Here is a 22,458-nt window from a genome sequence, read left to right as displayed (position 1 = left end):
AAGAGCCACCTCTGCAGACATTAACGTCCCCTGTTAGGTCCGCTCTTCCTCCCGGTGTGACAAGACAAGGATTCCTTTGAGCCTGCCACGTCCAGCTGCACGGCCCAAACACTACCCGCCCTGTGCCATGGCCTGCTCCCCTCAGGAGCGACTCGATGAAAGGATGAAATCAGAATGATGGACATGTTCAGGAAGCAGGATGCTCACTGGTTTTCAAGTTACTACTGTAAAAATCGCTCAAGTGCGCATAGAGGAGAAGATAAGAACTTCCTGACAAACAGCTGTTGTTTTGGCGCCCCCTGTTCCCCGGCGCCCCTAATCAGAATACCCAAAATTGGCACTCAGGTAGCAAGCAGTACTTCAACTTATTTTTACTGAAGTAAAAGCAAAAAATAAGAGTAAAAAAGTATTAGATTGATCAAATTATCAATTCTTTAATATTTCAAAATTACATCATCAGACGGACCAAAATACAAAGTTAAGTGGAAATTTTGGTATTTCTACGACTAAAATGAAAATAATTCATATAAGTAACAAAAAATTACAACATCAGGCAAAGATTTTTCCCCAAATCAGATTCTTTCAATAAAAAACATCAGAAACTTTAACAGAAACATTTTTGGTTAAAACATGTTTGTTTTTCATTTAGTGGGTAAAAAATCCAGAAATTTTACTCAAGTAAGAGTAGAAATACTTTTTATGTTTGCTTGGCAGGTTGGTGTTAGCTTCCACTCACTTTTTATTTGCTTAGCATAGCTTTTGCTAATGTTTTGTGTGTTTGGAATGATTCCCTTCCAGTTGGTTATGTCCTTATCGGTTTAGCGTTATCTGAGCTAAGATTATCTAAGCTCACAAATTGCATAGCCTTTTAGTTAGCCGTGCCCACCAATGCAGCCAATAACCGCTGCAGATGTTACATATTCTCCATGACAAGTATGGTGGCCATTTTGAAACATATCCACCAGAAAAAGTGAAGACAGCATCTGTTTGATTTGATTTATGAGATTCAAAATACGTAGGTTATGATTTGACACCAAACATTCGTCAAATTGGTGATTTTAGTGAATTTTCCTGAATTTTTCAGCCGCTAACGTTTTGTTTTTTGTTTTGCATCCACATCAGATGTTGCTGAAATACCCCGTTATCTGCTGCTGCTGCTGCTTTACCAAGTGTTGCAGAAAATGTGTGACATGTGAAGCCTCCTGATGGGGCTCATATGATTGCTCATCACTGTCTCACCTCTCCGCCTCCTTCCTCTCTCGGTGTTGCATTTGTATTTGCTGCTCACCCCTCCCCCTCGCACAAACACACATTTACACACACTTTTACACACAAACAGAAACTGCCGCAAGTTCCCCTATCTGCCAGAGCCAGTTCCTCCATCTAAGATGCTGACTTGTTGATGTTGAAGGGGGACAAGTGCTTGAAACCTGCCAGCTCTTGCACTTGCACCCAAAAAGCTCATTTCAGGCGCCTTCTCTAAACTTCAATTTGTTGCAGGAAGCAGCAACATGAGGTCTGCTCTGCTGCTGATTTGCGGTTGATAGGCAGCAGCGAGAGACGGAGCAACAGGCCGGTTTCCTCGGGCGTGGATGACTTCTCTGCGTGAGGCGGCCCTCATCTCGCCCGCCTGTAAACACGCACAACAGGAGGAGGAAGAGGAGGACGAAGAGTAGGGGTCAACCATGGAGCTGTAGCTCAGATGCCCGAGCGGATCGCCACCGGAGGAGGAGAGCGCTGCAATGAACAAGACCAAGAGGTAAGAAGAAAGAGACGGCGGCGCTGATCTGTGAACACTGAGGTTAAATGTGAGATGCAGTGTTGGTGTGGTTTCTGTGCAAGAGGTTCAAAGAAACAAAAGCCTGTTGGTTTTTATTTCCCGCTTCAAGAGCCTTTTTCTTTTCTCAAGTTCATTTTATTGCAAAAAGAAGAATAAGTGTGACCTGCCCACCTGTCAGACAGGAGAAGTTATCTCTGCGTGTGTACACTGCACACAAACCAGCCCTGACATTCAAGCCGCTCAGCTTTTCTGTGAAAAACATCTTCTGCTTTTTTTTTAAATTTTCCTTCTCTGTGCAGCTGAACCGTTTTCTGTGTTTTATCCATGACATCTCAGTTTGCATTCGCTGCAGTGGACTGCGACCTGTTTTGCTGTTTTCTCTGGTACTTTTTCCGTTTCCCACTCCTGGAGTTGTGACCGCAGGCGTTATCAGATTCACTGGAATGAACATGTGGATTCTGGTTCGTTTAAAGACGACCCGAACGAGCCGCCACGCGACCGTGGTTCCCCTCCCTCTGGGGAACAGGTTCAAGTAACATAGGAGGACAGAAACCAGCAGAAAGTCAGTTAGGACAGGACGACCTCCGTTTCTCACAGTAGTTGGAAACTCGTTTTTAACCGCCACCTTTCCCAAGAATTGATTTCATTTGGGCTCAAATAAGGAGAAGATGGGCGGAAAACTGGGCCCCAGTTGTAGGTTACATAATTGTCCCCTATGCTAATTTAGAAACATGTTGCAATGTGACGTCACACACGCAAGTTCCCGCCCCCATCCCCTTCCTGGAGGGCAGAAAGCTGCTAGCCAACATGACTAGCATTGGATCCAGCTGTCAAGTTAACATAACGCGCTAAATCTCGAATGTACGCATGATCTATAAAAGAAAAAGGCACTCAGTGCTTTTGCTACACTACAACAACTAGAAAAGGTCAGGAAAAAGTTCTAGGAAGTAGTTCAGTTATGCTAGCTTGACTCTGACAATGTGCGGCAGGATTCTGTGCATTTCAGTTCAGTTACAGAATAATAAAAACAGAAAGCCGACCTAAACAACTGTGACAGACCATCAACAGAGCAGGTGTTTAAATTAGCAAATGAACCACCGCAGTGTTAGCTTAGCTAATAGCAGCTGATCAGAGATCAGCTAATTATAAAAGATAAATAAAGATCAATCCTAAAAACACAAAACTGTTGTGTTCTTTGCGTGGGAAACGTCAGTGTGTGTTTTGGTGTTGAATCCTGATACATCAGTGGTGTTGTCAGTCAGTTGCCATGGCAACGGGTCTGCGTTTGTAGCGTAGTTGACAAAAAGAGCAAGAAAAAAAGTGGTTTTCTTTAATGGTTTTTATAATTGAAAATTGTCATGTCATGAGTGAAATAATCCCCGATATCTTTACTAAAAAGTTACGTGTAAGTCAGATATTTAGAAATATATTTAGGAATTTTTTCCTTCCACTCAACTTTCCGTTAACGTGCCTCGTCAGGAGTCTGTGAACGTCCAGCTTCTTCAGGAAGCTCATCCTGGTTGTGACGGTCAGCTGGTCAAACTGCCAAGTCAGCAGGTTTTCCAACAGCTGCCGTAAGATTGCATCAAAAATCCTGTTTTCCTATTGGTGCTCTGCGAGATTTGAATTTTCTGACTCTGAATTTGGGTTTTCATTAGCTGGAGCAAAAATCATTGGAATTAATTAGCATAAATGAAAGAAACACATCCAACTTTGCACAATACACTGAAATAACAAAATCTTACCAACTATTTTTGGTCTAGTTTTTATTGCAAATATTCTAGAATACTAAACTGACTGAGGAGTTTAGATATAGGAGCTTGATTTAAGTGAATAATTCCTCATTATTGACAAAAAATATGAGTTATAAGTATAAAATTGTAAGCATAATGTCTTGTTCCATTGGCAGATTATTTAATTTATAACTAGAAATCAATATCAAGGAATTATTTACTTAAAAAAAGCTCCTATATCTTTCTTAAAAGTTACTTTTGTCTTATTTAGGTGTCATGACATATTTGCAATAAACTAACCAAAATACTAGTAAGATTTTTTATCTTTTGCTCTATACTTTACACTGCAAAAACACAAAATGTTAAGTATTTTTTTGTCTGGCTTCCAGTGCAAATATACCAGTACGCTCGAAATAAGACAAAACTAACTTACAAGTAACTTTTAAGAAAGATATAAGAGATTATTCTAAGTAAATAATTCCTAATAAAAAAGTAGTTATAATTAAATAATCTTAAAAGTAAAGTGGACATTTTTTTCTATGAAAAGTTAAAATCTATTCCATTTGCAATTATAGTAAAAATATAAAAACATATGAAATAATCTACAAATGGAACTTTTCTTTCACAAATATTAAAGTGAAAACCAGCTTCTATTTCTTGCTGAAATGTTCCTAATAAGTCAGTTTTGTCTTATTTCAAGTGCACTCAGATATTTCCACTATCCTGGACCAAAGATGCTTGGTAAGATGTTGTGTTTTTGCAGTGCAGTGTGAGATGAATGGCCCTTCATGCAGAGGGAACAAGAGCCCAGGTTGTGAGAAGGGGAGCACAGGGACAATCCAGGCCTTCAAAGGCCCTGAGCATCAATTAATCAATTAAGAAAAGAAAGCCAGGAATTTGCATTTCCCCTGCCAGAGTGAGGCGACCGGGATCGGGACGGGGCGTGCAAACCGAGACGCTGATTTCTGGGTCACTTTAGCAACAGATTCCTCCCAAAACAGGGGAGTTCAAAATGTGGCGCGAGGGCCATTTGTGGTCCTTGGAGTAATTCTGTGTGGCCAATAAAGCAAAGTGTGTAAATTCTTACACTGTGTTTCACACATTCACTGTGAATGTGAAGCAAAACGTAATCATTTTGTTTTACTTGATGCTTTTGGTTCTTTATACTCAGAAACACATTTGAAAAAAAGTGAAAATTTTAGAAGAAAAATCTCATTTTTGTTGCTAGAAATGAAAGTGTTCTTTTTATAAACCAACAAAATGGAGAATAATTTCTCCAAAAAGTTAAATAACTGCAAACCAGAAGTGGGCAGAGAACCCAAAGATAATAGTAAAAAAGTATTTGGTAAAAAGTGATCAATCATTTAATGTCAGACGGAGCAAAATACAAAGTTAAGTGGAAATTTTGGCATTTTAAGGACCAAGATGACTATAATTCATAGTATCAAAAAATGTTAAAATCAGGCAAAATAAAAATGTTTCCAAATCAGTTTTTTCAATAAAAAAAACTGCAAAACCTTTAACAGAAACTGCAGGTGTGTGTCTGGTGGATTTCTGGTTAAAACATGTTTGTTTTTCATTTAGTGGGTAGAAAATACAGAAATTTACTCAAGTAAGAGCAGAAATACTTCAAAAACAAGAATTACTCAAAGAACAACATAGTAAAAATACTCCTAAAAGTAAATTTTCTCCAAAAAAGTAATGGAGTAAATGTAACTAGTTAGTACCCAGATCTACTGACATCTTATTGCATTTATTATTGTGCAGGTAAAGTTACTTTTTCATTTTTAATTGAAAAATCATTTCCACTTAAAGGAAGGCAGGGCGGATAAATTCACCAGAACGTCTCGTTTCCCTGGAAGCTTCGTCAAATTTAGAATCCCAGAATCCGCCGGACTCACAGGAAAGAGCTGGATGCAAATGAACGGACGCAGACAGAGTCCGCTTGTGTGGAGATTTGCATGTTTGCCAACAGCGCCGTCTCTGTTCTGGTTGCTCAGTGAAAAACAGAGAAACTGCGGCGAGTCGCACCTGAAGTGCAAAAAGGAGGGGAAATTCCCTGCCGAACGTAATGACATCAACAACGTTTCCCCGTCAGCGTTTTCAGGCTCTGTGTGTGTGTGTGTGTGTGTGTGTGTGTGTGTGTGTGTGTGTGTGTGTGTGTGTGTGTGTGTGTGTGTGTGTGTGTGTGTGTGTGTGTGTGTGACTGCTTCGACAGCAGGTGGATTCACCCCGAGTCAAAGGGCAAACAGTTGAAAGAGAAACCAAAGACTCAGTCAGGACTGTGATTAATTTAATTTAGGGTTAGAGTTAGGGGTCAGGGGTTAGGGTTATTTATTTTACGGTTTTGGGGTAAAATCAACTTTCTGCGGTTTTATTTTAGAAGGTTTATTAAAAGGAATAAAAAGAGGAAATTCTTGTTTTAGCATCTTTTCTTCTGCTTCTTCCTTATATATACACTGCAAAAATACATAAATACCCGCCTCTTAAGAGTTACTTTTGTCTTTTTATTATTGCTAAAATAAGCCTTCTATTTTTTGCTCTGGTTTATTTCTGTCTTATTTGAAGTAATAAGATGTTTGTGCTCAAAACTAGATGATATATTTTGGGTAAATTGTGTTTTTGTGGTGTAACTTTTCAACAAAATACAAGAAACACAAGATTATTTCACTTTTGAAATAATCTGCCAGTGGAACCTGTTACTTTTTAATAAATATTAATGAATTGTTGCTTAATAAAAGCTCATATGTTGCTAAAATGTTACTTTTAGCAACATGTTTTGTCTTATTTCAAGATATTTCCACAAAACTAGACATAAATACTTGAAAATCTTTTTTGAAATGCAACAAAAATGCAAAATCTTAAGTTTTTTTTTGTCTAATTTGCACTTGAAATAAGACAAACTAACTTATAAGCAACATTTCAGCAGAATATAGGAGCTTGTTTTAAGTAAATAACTTGAATATTTATACAAAGTGAAGACATTTTTACTGGAATAATTTTCCAGTAGAACTTTTTACATCAGTATTAAGGAACTATGGACCTAAACAAGCTCCTGTTTCTTAGTTTTGTTTTATTTCATGTGCACTAAGATGTTTGAACTAGAAACAAGACCAAAAATACTTGGTAAGATTTTGTGTTTTTGCAGTGCAGTGTGAGCTGAACCACTGTGGTACACGCTGTACTGGGGAGTGTTTTGAATATAGCAGGCTGTGTGTGTGTGTGTGGGGGGGGGGGGGGGTTTGCAGGTTTTAACATGAACCACCTGCAGCGCTGCAGCGGGTCGGGGGTCACCATTGAGGGGTGTGTGGCGTTCTACCTGGGTGCATCTGCGCATAGGGGCATCTGTTGGTATAAATAGACGAGTTAATGACACCCTGTGTGTTGTGCACAAACTGAAGCTCCTGTTTTCTGTTTGGGTGTGTGTGTGCGTGCGCTGGCAGGCCGGGGGAAATGAGCCGCACACACAGAAGTGAAGAGAAGGGGATGTAAGTCTGGCCGTTCAGGGAACTTCTCTGCGAGTTCTGCGAAGCGGCTGCGTTTCCTGGTACAGCCGTCAGCGGAGACCCGGTTTCACGCAGATCGCCAGCAGCCGAGAGCAAAACGACGAGCTTCACTTCAACGTGAACCTCAGTGTCACTGCAAAAACACAGTCTCACAGGTGTTATTGCCTAGTTTATGGTGCAAATATCTTTTTGCACTTAAAATAAGACAAAACTGACTTAGAAGCAGCTTTTCAACAAGGAATTAGAGCTTGTTTTAAGTAAGTAATTCTTCAATATTTATAGAAACTCCTGGCAGATTATGACATAGGAAAAGTTCTATTATTAGTGAAATAGTTAGCAGTTGAAGAAGAGCTTTTCCATCAATATTAGGGAATTATTACCTTAAAACAAGCTCATATTTCTCCCTGAAAAGTTACTTTTCATTCAGTTTTGTGTAATAAGATATTTGAAACCAGAGGAAACCACTGGGTGTCTTTTCAGTTGCGCTTTAACAAAACGGGAGCCGACAGAATCAGAGAGTTGCTGTTGTTGTGAAATGAAGTTGCTCAACGGCGCGATCTGAAGAGGAAGCGCAAATCTGATCACGACACGCAGAAAAACGGGCGTCCGTGAAGGAGACCTGGAAACGTCACGGCGCTCGTCCTGCGTGACTCTGCAGAGCTGAGCTGCAAACGGGACCGTATTTCCAGTGTTTCACAACATGAATTGCACTAGCGAGGTTTGCAAAGGTGCGTGCGTGTGTGTGACGTGTTGCCGTGGCAATGGCATCCAGGAATGACGTAACTTGTACTTTTTTCGGGCTCCCCCGGATTGCGACGTGGCTTAACGGGTTCATTTAAAACTCAGCAAGCTCGACCGGGTTTCTCTCGTGAACAACGTGTTTAAAATGACACGCTTGAATCTTTTCCTCGGCAATTGCAAAAAAATATTTCAGCAATCAATTGGCACAAAAACACAAAACGTTCCCAAGGACCTCCGTCTAGTTTCTGGTGCAAGAAGCGCCACGCATGTGGAGTGAGACGATATTTACAGTTCACAACTCACAAGTCACTTTCCAGTAGATGTAGACGTCGGTGGAAAATGCCACCAGGTGAATTTGAACTTTGTACTTGAAACATAAAAAGTTTAAAAAGTGTTAATTTCCTCTTATTTCAAAGCTATTTGCACTAGAAACCAGACCACAAATAGTTTTTGTTTTGTTTTTGCAGCGCCTAAACTGTTTCACTTTGTAGAAACACAAAATCATACCAACTATGTTTGTCTAGTTTCCTGTGCAAATATCTTAGTCCACTTGAAATAAGACAAAATTAGCTTAAAAGTAACTTTTTTATGAAGATATAAGAGATTGTTATAAATTCTTGAATACCAATTTTAATAGAAAATTTTACCTCCTCTGGCAAATTATCTCATTTTTCTCACCCACATTGTAAGTAAAACAAGCTGCAGGTGAAACTACTTAAAACATATCTCCCTGAAAAGTTAGTTGTAAGTTTGTTGTTTTACTTTGAGTGTATTAGGAAATTTCCAGACACCCAAATCCTAAACTAGACAAAAATACTGTTTTATGTTTCTGCAGAGCATTAAAATGTGTAAATAGACCCAAAAACCTCTAAAAGCTGCGTCTCTCTGTCTGATTTAGAATAATGAAACCAACCAGTGTCTCTCTGCAGAGTGTGAAGCTGAGCTGCTGTCTGTGCGTGACGCCTCAGAGAGCTGCAGTGATGCAGCTCAGTTTATCTGATGTGGGGCGCTGTGCCTCTGCGCATGCTGACCCGCGACGAGCTCGCCACAAGTTGCTCTACTTAGTTCAAGACAACGGATGTTCTAAATCTGTTTGCTGCTCTCTGTACCCCCTCCACCCCAAATCCTCTGTCTCGCTCTAAGGAAACCCAATGCTGAGACTCCCGGTGGGCCGAAGAGCAGGAAGCTGGTCCAGCGCCGGAGGAACACATGCCCCAGTCCGCAGGACATCAGCAAGGCCCTGCAGAGCCCCGGGTCGGCGCCCAGCGCCAGCGCCGCCAGCCTGGACGAGCTCATCCAGCGCTGCCTCAACTGTTTCGGTCCGTCTCCTTCACACACGTGCCTGCAGAGTTTGTCATGTGGCTTCAGTCGCCATCAAAACAGGGTTACATAATGGAGAGAAAGAGAAGCGCAAGGGAGACAAAAACGGGGAAGAGGGTTTTCGTACAATCAAGCTTTGTTTAGGTGGGATGCAGGAACTCTTCCTGCTTTAAATCGATCAGCTCAGCTGAAACACAAACACCTGGAGATCTGCTGAGATCACTTACACTGCAAAAACACAAACTCTAACCAAACATCTCTGGCCTACTTTCATCTCACCACACTTGTAATAATAAGATAAAAACAAACTTTCACGTAACTTTTCAAATTGATTTAAGTAAATAATTCTTCAATATTGATTTAAAAATGTACCAGTTCTATTGGCAGATTGTTTCATTTATAACAAAACATGTTGAATTTGAATGTTTTGTGGGGAGAACAAGTGGAAGTTACCATTTTAGGGAGCTGGTCCTGTGTTCTCTACTTTGTCCCATTTTGAATAAATTCATCCCAATAAACGCATCCTTGTGTTTTTCCTCCCAGATTCGGAGGGGAGGACCTCCAGCTCCCGCGGCTCGCAGCTGGTCCACATGACCCTGATGATGCACAGCTGGGTGGTCCCGTCTCAGATGTTCGTTCAGAAACTCCTCACCTTATATCCTTTGAGCCGCTGCTGCTGGACCGACTGGCGCTCCGCTCCAAAATCACATGTTTAGAAAGTTATAATCAGATCAGCGAACAGCCGGCGCTTTGTTTGGACTCCTGCAGAGCAGCTTGGAGTTCACGTCCTTCATTCAGGTTTGAATCTTTGACTCCACTTCCTGTCACATATAAGGATTGTCCGCTGGACAAACGGGGACTGAGGCGGGCGCAGATCTGCCACCTGGTCAGGTGAGTGAGGGCAGCGGCAGAAACGGTCCTGCGGCTCGGTGTGCGAGTTGTAAACATGTTTTGTGTTGGGCTCCGGGGCCAAGGCAGTGGATCAGCCAGTTCCCGGCTGTTTTTGAGAAGGACCCCCTCCTGGAGCAGACCATGGGGGACCTGTGGGAGCTGGTCCGGCTGGACGGAGAAAAGACGCACTCGCAGCTCATCGACACCTCCTGCCCGTGAGTCAGGCTGCTGTTAGAGACGCACGACAAAAACACAAAGTTTTACCAAGTATTTTTAGTCCAGTTTCTGGCAAAACATATCAGGACATTTAATCTGAGACAAAACAAACTTATAAACAGCCTTTCGGAAAGATCTGTTGAATATTGGCGAAAAGGTTTTACTGTCAGATTACTTCACTTAAAAATCAGGAAAGATTTTTAAGTGAAGGAATTACTGACTGACAGGAAGCTCTTATATCTATCCAACAGGCTGCATGTAAGTTAGTTCACTTGAAATCAGACAAAACTGAGATATTTACACCAGAAACTAGACAAAAATACTCGGCGGGGTTTTGTGTTTTTGCAGGAGTTTTCGTTTGCTCAGTTGGGCATGTCTGAAAACTCCCTATAAATAAAACGTGCGTCTATTTCTGTCCTAATTCTCTTCTTTCGTTTTTTTCTGGGTTTTTTTTTCCCCAGGAACCCTCATGTGAACGCATCGCAGGCGCCTTCGCCCTCGGTGAAGAAGAGGAAGGTGTCGCTAATATTCGACCACATGGAGCCGGATGAGATGGCTGAGCACCTGAGCTACCTGGAGTTCAAAAACTTCTGCAACGTCTCGGTGAGTTTGCAGCTCAGTGGCGGCGTAAACAGACGACCACTAAATCAATAACAACAGGATAAATACGTGATCAATATCAATAGATAATACATCTGATGGAACAATCGACACTGAACTCTGATCGAAGAGAAGTTGGTGGAATCAACTACCTCACTCGACCTTGAGAGTAACTTGTGTGGCAGTTTCAAGTTTCCCCACCGCGTATCAAAATCACTTCAAATTAAAAATCAATTTAAAAAAAGATGTGGAGAGAAAACTGAATGTCCGGATACTAGTTTGCCAGAATTTCAGACGTTTAAAACAAAATAAATTAGTCATTCATTATCGATTTCAACTCAGATGAAATTTTGTCACGTGGTCCAAAATTACAGTCAAAATTATTCGCTGGCAAAACCCCCCCAAAACAAACTAAAACCTAAAATCAAGCAAATAAAATCATCAAATTTTTACTTTTTTTAAAAATTATTTTTGTAGAAAATAAATGTTATTCATTATAGAACCAAAACTTTAAAAGTTTGATGTATTGAAAGAAAGTCGTCTCATTTTAGACTCGTTTGAGCAAATTTATGCTGAATTATAAGAACAAAATTTCTTTCAAAATTCTTGATAATATCCAGCCAACGTAAAACATACACTGCAAAAAACACAAAATCTCACCAGGTAGCATCATAGCACACTTGAAATAAGACAGAACTAACTTTTCAGCAAGATATCGGTGCTTAAATCAGTAATATTGATGAAAAAAAAGTTTGAGTTTTATTGGTAAATTATTGCATTTGTAAATCAGGAAAAATCTGTAATAAGTGGAATTAAAACAAGTTTGTATTTTATCTTATTTCAAGTGAACTAAGATATTTGGACTGAAAACTAAACCAAAATTATTTGGTAAGATTTTGTGTTTTTGCTTTTTTTTTTTGTTGTTTTCTCTCATGCAAAATGTCATCAGTTTCGGTGCCACCTGGTTGAAAGTGCAAAGTTTGATTTCAACATCTGTTCGACTGCAAAGCCTTGAATGACCTAAATGCCATAATCTGTGTCACTTCTCCAGGGACAAACAGCACACAGCTTAGAAAATGGCTGACCAGAGGACTAGAAGTGACTAGAAACAAAACCAAGACAGTGGGTCCAGCTGATGATCCACAACTAACAGTTGTTTTAATAATCAATTACTCTATTGATTAATCGGTTGTTCTATAGATTAATCGATTATTGTATTGATTAATCAGATTAAAAATGGCTCATTCTGCAGGTTTCTCATTTAACCACTTCCACAATATTACAAATAAATTAAAAATGTAAATAAACAAATGCACCAGTTGCTGTTTCTAATGAGAAGTAAATGTTTTATTACCTAAAATGCAACAACGGTATTATTTTAGTGAACGCTTGATCATTTGTTGCCAAGGGAAATAACATCAACATGCTAGAAGCTCTTTCTGCTTCAGGACAGCATAGAGCTGATTTGTTTATATTTCTGATCAATGACTGAATCACAAAAGGTGTTTAATTGAAGATATTTTCACAGAATTTGACCCAGGTGAAGCTAAAACTTCCACTTGAGTAGTTCTGGGTGAAACATGTTTACAAACAGAATGTTTTTATCTTAAATATTTGCATTTTTGTAAAGTTTTGTTTTAATTACTGCTCTGATTATGTTGTTTTTTTCCATTGACTTGTCTTTTTTTTAGAGTCTGTATACTCCAGTTAACGATTAATTGATTGCTACATTAGTTCACAACTATTTCAATAATTGATTAATCACGATTAATCCGGTTAATCACGATTAAACCGATTAATCCGGTTAATCACGATTAATCACGAGTAATCCGATTAATCACGATTAATCACGATTAATCCGATGAATCGTTTCAGCAGAATCACTTCTTTAGTTAGAGGGTAAATTGACCTCTGCTTCAGGTCATTTTAGGAAGTTACTGATTATTGCTAATCAAAGATTTTAGAGACTAATTAATTTATTATTTAAGAAAATAAATGCATTCATATGAATCTTTATGAGTTCCTTTAAGCATGGCTTTAGATTATTTCTAAAGATGTGATTTTTCTTTTTGAGTGATTAAAGGACGTGTTTTCACACGTTTTCAGTGTGAGCTTACCCTGCAGCAGCATCTTAAAGTGACTGCATTTCTCTTTTCGTCACAGATTAAAGGATAGAAACTGAAAAGTCATCTGTAAAATCTGTGAGAAGCTTCAGTTGCTGATTTTTCATACGATGCATTTTGTCTGGTCAGTTCCTGGACTACCGCAGCTACGTGGTGCGAGGCTCTGTGAGGGACAACCCAGCGCTGGAGAGATCTGTCATGATGTGCAACGGCGTCTCGCAGTGGGTCCAGCTGATGATCCTCAGCAGACACACGGCCCAGCAGAGAGCCCAGGTCTTCACCAAGTACATCCATGTGGCTCAGGTAACCGGAAACATACTAGCACTGCAAAAACACAAAATATGACCAAATATGTTTGCTCGAATTTCTGGTGCAAACATCTTAATGTAGCTGAAATAAGACAAAATGATTTAGACGTAACTTTTCAGCCAGATGTAGAAGCTTGTTTTAAGTAAATGATTTCTTAATATTGATGAGAAATAACAAGATACACAATAATTAGATCCACTGGTAGATTATTTCACTTATAATATGGGAATTGTCAAAAGTAGAATATATCAGTGGAACTAGTGATTTTTCATCAATATCAAGAAATTACTGATTTAACCAAACACCTATTTAAAAAAGTTACTTATAAGTTAGTTGTGTCTAATTTCCAGTGTACTAAGAAATTTCCAGTAGAACCCTCCCCCCAAAAAAAACTTGGTAAAGTTTGTCTTTTTGCAGTGTTGGGAGTCATGGGCTCATTTTCAAATTGTTTTAAGATGCTTTTTGTTTTTCTCCTCCTTTAGAAACTGAGAGCCTTGCAAAACTTTAACACTCTAATGGCGGTGACCGGAGGCCTCTGTCACAGTTCGATCTCTCGCCTCAAAGACACGTCCAACCTGCTGCCCCCTGACATCACTAAGGTACCAAACTCAACCTCACAGTCAGACTGCTGACCTCCAAGATAAATTGGTTTGTTCCAGATATTACCTTAAAAGACAGAAAGGATTAGTTGTGATTAATCCGACTAATTGGCAATTAATAGTTAGTTATGCAGAGTATAGAGACTCAAAAAAGGCAGTTTGGTGAAAAAATAACATAGTCAGAGCAGTAATTAAGCCAAATCTGTAAAATAAGAAATACATTTTGCCTTTAAATTAAAATAAAAAAAGAAAATCGTATTTATCTGAAAATATGTTCAACCCAGAAATCCTTTAGGGACAATTTTTGCTTCACTTGGTTAAAATTTTTGTTAAATAAATATATAAATTAAGCAAATTTTCTTGACTGGTTCATTCATGAAAGTCAACAGTTTATCCCCACAGTGCATTGATGAAAGCTAGTTAGCATGCTAGACATTAGTAATCTAAATAAGCTAATTCCGTTACAACGTACATATTTAATTTCAAACTATGTAGACAGCAAACTAAATATTTAGTTTGTTAATATACTGCTAGCTTCGAACAAAGCATTTATTTTCAAACAAAGTATCTAGTTTGAAGCTAAATATTTAGCTTGTGAATCAGAGCTAATTCTTTAGCTTAAGGCTAAATATTTAGCTTGTGAATCAGAGCTAATTCTTTAGCTTAAGGCTAAATATTTAGCTTGTGAATCAGAGCTAATTCTTTAGCTTAAGGCTAAATATTAGCTTGTGAATCATAGCTAATTCTTTAGCTTAAGGCTAAATATTTAGCTTGTGAATCATAGCTAATTCTTAGCTTACGGCTAAATATTTAGCTTGTGAATCATAGCTAATTCTTTAGCTTAAGGCTAAATATTTAGCTTGTGAATCATAGCTAATTCTTTAGCTTAAGGCTAAATATTTAGCTTGTGAATCAGAGCTAATTCTTTAGCTTACGGCTAAATATTTAGCTTGTGAATCATAGCTAATTCTTTAGCTTAAGGCTAAATATTTAGCTTGTGAATCAGAGCTAATTCTTTAGCTTACGGCTAAATATTTAGCTTGTGAATTATAGCTAATTCTTTAGTTTAAGGCTAAATATTTAGCTTGAATCAGAGCTAATTCTTTAGTTTAAGGCTAAATATTTAGCTTGTGAATCATAGCTAATTCTTTAGCTTAAGGCTAAATATTTAGCTTGTGAATCAGAGCTAATTCTTTAGGTTAAGGCTAAACATTTAGCTCATGAACCATGACTTTGCCTCTAAAGCTGCAGTTCTAATTATAAAAGTAAATTAATGAAATGGATCAATGTTCTCTACACTGTGATGTAAAACAAACTAAAAAGTTTTTGGTTAAAAATAAAAACTGGATTCTGGCCACTGAAAGTAAAAACACAAATCAGCTTTCAGTGGATCAACAGATATGATCCCCTGTGATGTTTTGAAGCGTTTTGTCAGAGTGAAAAGTCTGTTTAAACTTCCTGTTTGCTGTCCAGGCTTTTCTTCTATAACATATGGATGCTGATGTGTGGTGGATTTGCTTAATATTTCCATATCAGCAGCCAAGACAAATGCAAAACGGACTATTCTATTTTGATCAACAAAACCAGGCTATGCCTTCAGGTGAGGTGGATTTGTAAAACTTTGACTAGGCACTTTGCACCTGATGGTTTCACTCTTTTAATGTTTATTAAATCCCTTTTCTCTGATCATTAAGCCATCAAAAATATTTGTACCATCATGAGGCATTCAAATGTCTTTTTTAAGAGGACACATGAAAACATTTATAATCTAAATGAAAAGATCTAAGTAGGTTTGATCATTTTAGTGAAATTAACAATACAAGTGGAAATAATCTGCTTAGAGTGAGTTTAACTGATTCTAATCTAACCAAGAATAAGTGAAAGAAATGGTCCTACAATGGCGCCCTGAGGGACGCCAAAATACAGATCAAATCTCACGTTTCAGTTAAAATGAACAGTAAAGTTTCAGTTTGAAAGGCAAAATGTAAATTATTTTAAAGGAGAACCAGAATATGTAGCTTTTTATAGCTAAAGTAAAAAAAAAAAAAAAAAAAAAGTAAATGAAAGCTGAAGCTAAATCTGTAAATGAGAAGGTGCCAGAACAAAGACAAGCTTCAGTTTCACTCAGGATGTCAACACATTGTAAAGGTCAAATAATTTGGTCATGCAGACGTGATCTGCCAGTCAGGTGGAAGAGGAAGTTAGAAATTGGTAGAAAAGATCAGTTTGACAAGGACATACATCTGGAATCTGAGCTGATTTATTGGTTTGTTTATCGGTCAGAAATGATGCTGTAAAGCTGCCAATGGAAATACACCTATATAAATTATTGATTTAAAACAAGCCTCTATATCTTGTCAAAAAGTCCCAATTAATCACGATTAATCACAATTAATCATGGTTTTTTTCTTTGGGCTGTCAGCGATGCTGTCAGTCGATTTAACAATTTAATCATGATGTGATTAATTAAAATTAATTGTGAATCTTTTGGGCAACGAAAGTTGATTAAAGTTCAGGTTTCTTTCAATTAATCACATTAATAACTAATCATAATAAATTAGATGAAAGATGCTTTGAATCATGATTAATCATAATCACGTTATGATTAACTGTGATTAATCATAACTAATCATGCGATTGATAATGATTATTCACATCATGAATAAATACATTACGATCAATCATTTTTCATCGTGATGTGATGAATCATGATACATCATGATATCATTGATCACGGTGTGATTAAATTTTGTCAATCGATTGACAGTATCAGGTTGAATCAACCTCACGTTTCCCCGCTCTTCGTTGCCCAACAGGTCCTGAGTGAATTCACAGAACTCCTCTCTTCGCGGAGCAACTACAGCAACTACCGGCGCGTCTACAACGACTGCAGGGGCTTCAAGGTGCCCATCCTGGGCGTCCACCTGAAGGACCTGATCTCGCTCAACGAGGCGCTGCCGGACTACATCGACGAGGAGAAGATCAACCTGAGCAAACTGCAGCACCTGTACAGCAACATCAACGACCTGCTGGCCATTCACAGCTGCAAGCCGCCGTTCGAGGCCAACAAAGACCTTCTGCACCTGCTCACGGTGGGGGACAAGAGGACGAACGAGACAAAGCCAAAAATGGCCGCCACGCAGTTCAAGAGCATCTTAATTTATGTGTCTTTTAAATCTTTAGCTGTCTTTAGATTTGTACTACACAGAGGATGAGATATATGAGCTGTCGTACAACAAGGAGCCCAAAAACCCCAAGATTCAGGTACGGAGATCTGAGCTTATGCAGCCTGTTTGTCACAAAACAAAATGGACATCTTCTCGCTTTCTGTGGGTGTAACGTTTTGAAACCAAAAGCACAGGCGCTATGCAGAAATACTTCAAAGCCAACCACATCAAAGAGTCGTACGTTAGGGAAGTGTATTATGTGGTGGGTGTGCTTTTTCTTCTTGTTTCTCACAGTCCTTGGTGTGTCGGTCCACAGCCCGTCGCTCCTGTTAAACCGCCGGTAGTGGCAGAATGGGGATCTGGGGTCACCCCCCGGCTGGACTCCGACACCATCTCAAAACACGTCAAACAGATGGTGGATGTGAGTACGACGCTCCCGCCTTTCACTTCCGCGCATTCAGACGCTCCTAAAGCAGAACTGGCATTCAGCGACTTCTGCTTCTCTGCTGCGCCCTGCAGTCCATCATGAAGAACTACGACCTGAACCAGGACGGCTACATTTCACTGGAGGACTTTGAGAAAATAGCAGCCAACTTTCCATTCACCTACTGCACTCAAGAAACTGACAGGTGCGGCTCAGCTCTGCAAAAAGCACTAAATATTACCAAGTCACTTCCTGTTTTCTGCCGTGAAATATCTTCAAATAAGACAAAACTAACTTACAAGTAACTTTTAGGCAAGAAATAAAATCTGGTTTTAACTTTTAAGTCAATAACTCTTGAATACTGATGAAAAGGGTTATTACTTTATAATATATTTTTTATTATTAGATGTCTTAATCTGGGATCTGAGTCCAAATTTTGCACCACAAACAAGCAAAGCTGCAAATCCTTGAAACCTTGAAAAAGTTTTTCTGGTTCAACTGGTAGAATGGTCCACTGTTACCTAGCAACCCCAGCCGAGCCCAGCCCGTAACCTAGCAACGCAGGTCGAGTTCAGCCCGTAACCTAGCAACGCAGGTCGAGTTCAGTCCGTAACCTAGCAACGCAGGTCGAGTTCAGTCCGTAACCTAGCAACGCAGGTCGAGTTCCACTGACAGATTATTTCACATATAATGAGAAAAATGTCTTGTTGTAAGTCAGGGGTGTCAAACTTGTTTTCATTTTGGGCCACATCAAAAATCCGGATGTTCTTAAAAGGCCCGTTTGGGCCACAATGCATTAATAAAACCAATTAAATTGTTAAAATGTCAATAAGTAGCTGTTCCTTCAGGATTTTCTGATTGTTTTACTGTCTGTTTGATTTCCTATCAAAATTTAGAAATGTTTGATAGGAATTTTTACGATGTTTGACGTTTTATCAATCAATGATTTTGGCCAAATTTAAGAAAATTTGCAGTGAAATCAGAAAAAAAAATTGGAGATTTGTTGATTTTGTGTGAATTTTGTAGATTTGTGAAAAACTGAAGGGAATTATTTATGTGATTTAGAGTCTTGGGGGCCCCATAAAAAGCTACGGCGGGCCAGATTTGGCCCCCGGGCCTTGAGTTTTACACCTGTATTAGAAGTGAACTAATCTGCCAGTGGAACTGGTGCTTTTTCATCAACATGAACCAATTATTAATTATTATTTGCTTTAGAAACTAGGCCAAAAATTCTTGGTAGGATTTTCTACTTTTACTGAACATTGTGAAGCAGGCATCAAATTGTGTGCATCTGTCCCTATCAAATAAACAATAATCTAGAAAAAAATCTATTGAATTTTTTTAAAAAGTCATAATTTTGGGTTCTGACTTTTTCCCAGGGAGGGGCAAATTAGCCGAGAAGAAATCACCTCTTACTTCATGAGAGGAATGTCGGTCTGCGCTAAGCTGGGCTACAACTTCAACGAAACGCACAACTTCCACGAGACGACGTACAAGCGGCCGACGTTCTGCGACACGTGTGGAGGCTTCGTGAGTATCAGCGGTTTGCTGTGTTTCTGGTTTTTGGTGAATGTTGAGTGACCTGTCGTCTCTGCCCTGTCCAGCTGTGGGGCGTCATCAAACAGGGCTACCACTGCAAAGGTAACGTCCACCACACACACATTCATCATGTTTGCTGTTATTAAAGGAGAAAATGAACTTAAAGTGACATGGAGTTGATTGTTGCATTATTGCTCCAAGCTAATTAAATATGTGACTGATTATGTGGTTCTAAATATTTAGTGTGTTGACACTAAATGTTCAATTAACAAACTAAATATATAGCTTTGCTCCAAACTAAGTATTCAGCTTGGTATCACTGAATACTATTCCAAGATAAATAGTTAGTTGATTAACTAACTATTTGGAAATCTGAATTGTTTTTGAATATTTTTGCCTGGTTCTTAACATTTAGTAATATTTAGCATGGAGCTAAATGTTTAGCTTGGTGATAACAGTTGATTTAGCAAACTAAACATTTTCTCCAAGATAAATGTTTAACTGGAATCAAAATAGTTTGTTTGGGGATTGTGACATTTATAAATCTAAAGTGAGTAACAAATTAATTTTTCTTTCGACAAGCCGAGCTACAGAACCTACATAATTACCGTCAATGTTTGACCACATCATCTTCGCCTGTTTACTTTTTGTTCTCTTTTTAAGGGAACCTTTAAAATGTTTCGTTAATTTTGTTCCTTGTTGTGCGTCTTGCTCTTAGATTGTGGGATAAACTGCCACCGACACTGCAGGGATCTGGTGCGGACGGGTTGCCAGAAGAAACACAAAAACACAACTGGGTCGTGTCCGTGCACTCCCGGTCCTGACTCCAGAACCAAGGGCAACAGCTGGAGTGTGTACTTCATCCACCGTGTATCCAGCACACACACACACACCTCTGTGTAAATAACCTTACATGTGTTTCTATCCACCAGGTTCAGAAGAAGAGGCTTTCGTTTTCCCCCCAAGCAACGACACTGAACAAAACAGAGTAACGTCAGACTGGACACAGAACTCAGGCGATTCCACGCTGTCGGACCGCTCCACTCAGACCGACCCCGGGGTCTGGACGCCCGAGAGGAGGGACCGCAGAGGAAACCACCTCAACTGTGTTGGACATGCGTCCCCTGACAGACGGGTGAGACGTAAACACACCTGACAGAAAGACGGGATCTTTATGCCAAGTTTAGTTTGATTTTTCAAGAGCAGATTTCACTATAGAATATATTTTGACATCAAATTCAAAGCTGCAGGATGTAAAATACCTTCTACTTTAAGTGAAAAACACTGTGTGCTAAAAATATCCTGTAAATGTATCTTTTCTAAATAAATCACAGCTGAAGGAAACTGCACTCATAAATTTTAAGCTGTTTTAACTTTAAAGAGTAATTGTTTAAAATTTTAATAAGAAAAGTGGTTTTAATTCCTGATTAAACAATGTTTTTTTACGACACCATGGTAGAAAAAAAGGAGTACATTTTTGCCCCAAAAAATAAATAAAAAATTCTAGAAAAATAAGAACATTTTTGAGTCCCAAAAGTCTAAATTAATTTTGCTGGAAAAATTTACATTTTTAGATTAAGCTCAAGTTTCAAACTTGAAAAAATTGTAAGCGTTTCAAACTCAAAAAACAATATTTTTTTTTGTTTGTTTTTTTTTAGAAAATTTCTGACAATATCAACATTTCTGAGTTATTTCTTGCAAATATTTTGACTTTTCAAACTAATAAATTTCCATGTTTTTATTAATCATAAAATTATGATTAATAATCATAATTATTAATCATAATTAATAATTATGATTAATTATTAAATGTATTCTTTAAATACATTTGTAGTGACGTCAGTATAATGTGAGACAGAAAGAAACCGCTCTGTCAGAAACAACCAATCAGAGCAAGGAAACCGCTCTGTCAGAAACAACCAATCAGAGCAAGGGGGCGGCTCTTAGCTCTGCCAATCACTATCATGTACGCACTGATTTCACCCGCCCCGTTTCTCTCTGGGAGCCTAGTTAGCATGATGACGGAGGTTAACGGTTTTCCGTAACGGTTTTCTCGTTTCGCTCACCTTCCAGACCAAGACGCTGCCGCATCGTAGCAGAGGTTGCTCCATGCCGGTTTCCTTCCTTCAGGACAAGCTGGACGAGCTGCATCTGCACAAAGAGAAAAGCCGAGAGCCGGACTGAACGCTCTTCCTCCTGCTCGGACAAAAAGCCACCCGGCGCCGCCGCCATGTTTGTTCCGCCGCCGACGTCAAACTCACGAGACTTTTGGCTGTAAATGGACTTCATAGTTGTGACGTTCTTGTTAGTTTGACTCTGGAGTTTTTTTTTGTTTGTTTGTTTGTTTTGTTTGTTTCTTATGTAATTTATGAAAACCTTGTTTTATTTTAAGAACATGTGCCTTGCATTTCTGGTGCTAAGATAAATTTCTGCAAACCTACAGACATTTCTTGGGCTTAACACACAGGAGCAGGGTAGGAAATTAACACTAAGCAGCAAAAACAATTATGTAGTTCAACTTCGGCAGCTATATGACGAATGATTAGTAAATTGGGTAAGTAAACGCATGACTTTATTTGGGATTGAATTTGATCATTTCACTGAAACTGGGAAAAATGAGCCGGAACACCAACTACCCCCAGCGGAGGCCGATTTCCGGTTTCAATGTGGCCGCTCCTCACATCAATAGCGGCAAGATGTGGTGGAAACATGTTTATTTTACAAGTTGTGTAAAAATGCGCCTCAAATCAATGTTGCATGTGGCGTCTGAAACAACAAAAACTAAAGGCAGAAAGTAAAACTTGAAATGTATTGAAAACAATGTTTATGGGCATCGCCATGTTGGTGTTTTGGGTAAAATCCAGCTTTTAGTTCCCAGTACCAGGGCTACGATCAGAAAATAAATTCAAATTAAAGTAAAACAGTAATGAAGTCAAAATAATACAAGTATTTGTATGACTTCTCAAATTTTGATCTTAGTCTCTTAATGACTCAATCTGTTTTTTGCGGTTTGCATTTTTAATGGATTTGCATTTCTACTTATGATATAACCTATTAAAACTCGTATTTTGACTTAGGACAACTTCGAAAATAGTCAAAATGATACGAGAAAGTCGTATTACGAGAACAGAATGACAATTTTGTTGAATATAAGAAAAGTTGTAACATAACTGTCATTTACTTATTATTTCAACTTTATTCTCATTTTATATTTTTAGCATGGCCCTAGTACTCTATTGTACGAGGTAACTGGAATGCAGCGCAACACTGGATTCTTCCTGCACCACTCGATTCTGTTTTAAAGCAACATGCAAACAAAATGTTTTTTTCCTGCCCTGAAAATAACTTCAAATTTCTTCATTTACGGTTCAGCAGGACTGCACTGGAACACACAGTCTGATTATTCTCATCTTCCTCCTTTTGTCCTTTGTTGATTTCAGTTTTATCAAAAAAAAAAAATAAAATAAAGAGAAACACAAATACAGTCATAAGCTATGTGTTGTTTGACTT

General features: G+C 38.7%; 1 protein-coding gene across 3 annotated transcripts; it reads left to right on the top strand.

The window, feature by feature from the left end:
* Positions 1-1,309: 1,309 nt before the first annotated feature.
* rasgrp4 (RAS guanyl releasing protein 4) lies at positions 1,310-22,439 on the top strand. Of its 3 annotated transcripts, XM_055027944.1 has the most exons (17): positions 1,311-1,759; positions 8,904-9,079; positions 9,624-9,739; positions 9,913-9,971; positions 10,055-10,186; positions 10,649-10,790; positions 13,040-13,213; positions 13,702-13,818; positions 16,635-16,910; positions 17,002-17,082; positions 17,302-17,406; positions 17,505-17,614; positions 18,789-18,939; positions 19,014-19,050; positions 19,667-19,798; positions 19,881-20,083; positions 21,022-22,439. In XM_055027944.1, the coding sequence occupies exons 1-17, from the start codon at positions 1,743-1,745 to the stop codon at positions 21,130-21,132; spliced, it is 2,139 nt and encodes a 712-aa protein (XP_054883919.1). In that variant the 5' UTR covers positions 1,311-1,742; the 3' UTR covers positions 21,133-22,439. The 3 variants fall into 3 exon arrangements, with proteins under 3 accessions (XP_054883917.1, XP_054883919.1, XP_054883918.1); XM_055027942.1 differs by having other exon boundaries at positions 1,310-1,759; positions 9,624-9,971; XM_055027943.1 differs by lacking the exon at positions 1,311-1,759 and adding an exon at positions 8,040-8,109 and having other exon boundaries at positions 9,624-9,971.
* Positions 22,440-22,458: the final 19 nt, after the last annotated feature.

This window comes from Poeciliopsis prolifica, unplaced genomic scaffold (assembly GCF_027474105.1).
Source record: "Poeciliopsis prolifica strain line A6 unplaced genomic scaffold, Auburn_PproV2 SCAFFOLD004, whole genome shotgun sequence".
Lineage (NCBI taxonomy): Eukaryota > Metazoa > Chordata > Actinopteri > Cyprinodontiformes > Poeciliidae > Poeciliopsis > Poeciliopsis prolifica.
This window is presented reverse-complemented; position numbering and strand designations above follow the sequence as displayed.

What these genes read in the sequence shown, in the direction of transcription:
- rasgrp4 (XM_055027942.1), top strand. Translation starts at nt 8,970, where the DNA reads ATGCCCCAGTCCGCAGGACATCAGCAAGGCCCTGCAGAGCCCCGGGTC. An exon ending in CTCATCGACACCTCCTGCCC is followed by an intron (nt 10,187 to 10,648) that starts GTGAGTCAGGCT and finishes TTTTTTCCCCAG; the next exon opens with GAACCCTCATGTGAACGCAT. An exon ending in ACGTCAAACAGATGGTGGAT is followed by an intron (nt 17,407 to 17,504) that starts GTGAGTACGACG and finishes TGCGCCCTGCAG; the next exon opens with TCCATCATGAAGAACTACGA.